The 3,819-nt window shown below is 48.4% G+C and overlaps 1 protein-coding gene across 1 annotated transcript in view; it reads right to left on the reverse strand.

Moving 5' to 3' along the window:
• Nucleotides 1–2,078: 2,078 nt before the first annotated feature.
• hltf (helicase-like transcription factor) overlaps nucleotides 2,079–3,819 on the reverse strand; it is a gene marked incomplete at its 3' end in the record, with an annotated part of 11,665 nt that continues 9,924 nt past the window's right edge. The window contains exons 20-24 of the mRNA XM_084450978.1: nucleotides 3,530–3,646; nucleotides 2,991–3,103; nucleotides 2,532–2,712; nucleotides 2,349–2,429; nucleotides 2,079–2,225 (exon numbers count right to left, since the gene is read on the reverse strand). Of these exons, the coding sequence (XP_084307104.1) occupies nucleotides 2,079–2,225; nucleotides 2,349–2,429; nucleotides 2,532–2,712; nucleotides 2,991–3,103; nucleotides 3,530–3,646 (639 nt within the window). The remainder of the gene's footprint in view (nucleotides 2,226–2,348; nucleotides 2,430–2,531; nucleotides 2,713–2,990; nucleotides 3,104–3,529; nucleotides 3,647–3,819) is intronic.

Consider the following 3,819-nt stretch of genomic DNA (forward strand, 5'->3'; position numbering starts at 1 on the left):
TTGATCTGACTCCGACAGTGGCAGAGACAAGGCAGCAGTGGTTACACAGGAAATGTGTGATTTCACTCCAACTATGAAAGAACTTATTTGCTGCTGGTTTGAGCAGAATAAGGATGTAGTGTTTGCTTGTATGTGTGTGCTAAATCATGTATTGTGTAGCATACTGTACCAATGCTCTGACTTTGCGTAGAGTCGAGCTCCGCATGTTGATTCCCGTTTACGCCTGAAAGGAAGGGGTATTACTAAAGAACCCCCCCCCCCACACACACACACACACACACACACAACTTTTCTGTTCCATCACGTCCCGTTTCATCACTTCCTGTCTTTTGGTCATCACTTCCTCAGTTGTTGTGACCGTTTTGCCTTACCACCCGTCCGCTGTTTACAAAACCTTCACCTTCGCAGGTTCTCACCTCCCGCAGCTCGACTCACCAGTCGCTGCCAAGCCACGCCCCTTCCCGTCACCCCGCCCCCCCCCCTTAATCCTGCAGTGCAGTACAGTACGTTCCAACGCCAAAGCACTCTGGCTTGCATTTACATTGCATCACAGTGTTTGACCTCGACTGAAATAGGTGCCATTGCCGTTTGTATTTGGGTTCAAGGAACTTAACAGTATTTTGGTGCTGATATTCTATATGAGAGGCAGAGGATCTCAAGCAGAAGAACTTTTTGAAGTTGGCGGTGCTCTGCTCCGGTGAGCTCCTGCCCATGTGAAACGCTGCTGACCCATCTCGCCTGCATGCTCCCCAGACAAAGAACACGTCTTTGTCCGGTCTTATCTACTGTATTTCAATATCAGATATTTCTAAAGTCAGAGTTGATGGATTGGAATGTACTGTGCCGTGTCTCACTGAGGTGTGAAGGGGTCTCGGCCCCTGTGGAGACATCACTGACCTGTACCCCTCCCTGTGTTCAGCCCTAATAAAGGTCTAGTGAAGTGATTCCAATCTGCTGTCCTCTGTCCCACAAGGCTCTTGAGTTCATAGTTCACGTAACCTTGGATGTTTGTGTCCTCTATGGTACATGGACTGAACTTGTATATCATTCACCCATCCACACACATTCATATGCGAAAATAAAACCACATTACTGGCACCACTATTGGAGCAGACTAGTGTTAGCTGATTAATTAGACAGTTCTGCAATCAATATATACACTGCTCAAAGAAATTAAGGGAACACTTCATCGAACAAAATACTCAAGTTGAAAATCTTAACTGATTACATTGTGTAATTCCTCAAACAAAATGTACTTAAGAACGGTCAATGGAAACCAAAATCATTAACCCATTGAAGGCTGGATGTGATTGTGTTCCCTAAGTTTTTTGAATAGTGTACATTATATACTGTCTGCAATCTATATAGGCCTACATATGGGTGGCATGATGGCTTGGCGTGTTACACCGTCGCTTCACTCACAGTGAGAAGGTCATGGGTTCGATTCTGGCATTGGGTCATCTCCCGGGCCTTTCTGTGTGGAGTTTGCATGTTCTCCCCGTGCTCACTCGGGTTCCCTCCACATAGAACCCCAATATAGAGCCGTAGATTCGCACGCTCTACCTCCTGAGCCACAGCCCTTGTGTGGTGTCCACGTTGTATACTGTACAGTATGTCGTAAATATATACGCAGTCACACACCCTTATCTTGGTTACATCTGTTATGAAAAAGATATCTAAATTGAAAATAAAATCATTCAGACATGACATTGAAAAAAAACTTTTATTGCCACTTGAACTTGCATGAAAAAATAACTTTTGCCACTTGAACTTACATAAAAGTGCCATAACATGTTAACCAGGTGCAGTGGCTGTATTATCTACTGCCAGAATGAGACAGACTCGACACAAAACAAACGGGACACCAACTGAAACATTTCTCCATATAAAGTCCAACACTCGTGTCTGAGCACTATCTCGGCCACACCGCACAGATCCAGATGATCTGACCTGATCCAACACTGACCCCAGACTGGTGTCTAATACAACTACTTCCAACTGCCTGGTTAATGGTCTCGGACTACCTCCTCCTCTCCTCCTCCTCGACCCCTCCCTCCTCTCTCCTCCTCTCCTCTCTCCTAGAGCTCCATCAGGGCTTTGACCACATCTATGCGAGACGTCTTCCGGTCAGTTGGGTCCTTGGAGCTGAAGGCCTTCTCCAACAGGTCCTGCTTCTTCCTCTGGATGCTCACCATGTTCTCCTCCACAGAGTCCTTCACAATAAACTACAACACACACACACACATACGTCAATCACTGGGTACAAAAAAGAAGGGGGAAAAAAGCCAATAATATTATGTAGATTTCCTGGTAGTACTGGGTACTGTACTGGGGACCAGCGCTCCCACCTTAGTGACGGTCACGTCTCTCTTCTGCCCCAGCCGGTGACAACGATCCACACACTGGTCCTCTGCAGCTGGGTTCCACGCCTGACACACACACACACACACACACACACACACACACACACACACACACAGTGAGTATAAGTTGGTATGTTAATATGCGTGTGTGTGCGCACAAATACTCACGGGATCCATCATGAAGACCTGGGAGGCGGCGGTCAGGTTAAGCCCCACCCCCCCGGCTTTGAGTGACAGCAGCATGATGATGGGGCTGTCGGGGGCGGAGCTCTGGAACTCCTGGATGACCTGGGCCCGCCTCTTCTGGCTCATGGTGCCATCCAGACGCACGAAGCTGAAACCATGCTCCCTGGAGAGAGGGAGGGAGGGAGAGAGAGAGGGTAAGAGAAAGAGAGGGAGGGAGGGAGAGAGAGAGGGAGGGAGAGAGAGAGGGTAAGAGAGAAAGAGAGAGGGAGGGAGAGAGGGTAAGAGAGAAAGAGAGAGGGACGAAGGGAGAGAGTGAGTATTGGAGAGAGCGAACATGAAACTGGAAGGGGAGTGAAGAGAGAGAACATCTTGACAGAGACAGAGAGAGAGAGACAGTGTGCGTGTGTCGTGTGTGTGTGTGTGTGTGTGTGTGTACTGTACCTGAGTGGTACCTCCAGCAGAGTGAGGAAGCGTGTGAACTGGGACACGACCAGACTCTTGATGCTGCTGTCAGAATCACGCAGTGCGATCAGGTTGGCCATCAGAGCCTCCACCTAAACACACACACACGCGCGCGCGCACACACACACACACACACACACACACACACACACACACACACACAGGTCACTTAGGACTATGTACTGTATATGCTTGATTACATTAGTCATTTAGCAGATGCTTTTATCCAAAGCGACTTACAAAAATTGCATTTTAACGTAGGAAGTCAATGTACCATTACTCACCAGAACTAACAAGTACATCTCCTTTCTAAAACAAGTGACTAAGAGCATAATGTAGTGTACAAAGTGCAAGAGTAGCAAACTAAAAATACAATAGGTATTGTGTGATATTGTGTGTGTGTATGCGTGTGTGTGTGTGTGTGTGTGTGTGTGCATCTGGCCTTGGAGCTGGACCTCCTGTTCGGGGAGTGTGTTTGTGTCTATGTGTGTGTGTGTGTGTGTGTGTGTGTATCTTGCCTTAGAGCTGGTCCTCCAGTTCAGGGAGTCCCCCTCTTCCTCCAGCTCCTCTTGTGGGACCTCCACCAGCTCACTGGCCTTGATCTGGCCTCGACACAGGGGGCAACGCGCCTGCTCCTACACACACACACACACGCGCACACACACGCACACACAGGCACAAAAAGGGTTAGACATAAAGGGAATCCATCCCCCACCAGAGGGCGCTGCAGGCACATGATTGAAACAGGGGGGCCACAGAGCTGCCTAAACACACCCATTCACCTACATTCATTTGGGCTGCGTTTGGA

This window comes from Borostomias antarcticus (assembly GCF_949987555.1).
Source record: "Borostomias antarcticus genome assembly, chromosome: 16".
Classification (NCBI taxonomy): Eukaryota; Metazoa; Chordata; class Actinopteri; order Stomiiformes; family Stomiidae; genus Borostomias; species Borostomias antarcticus.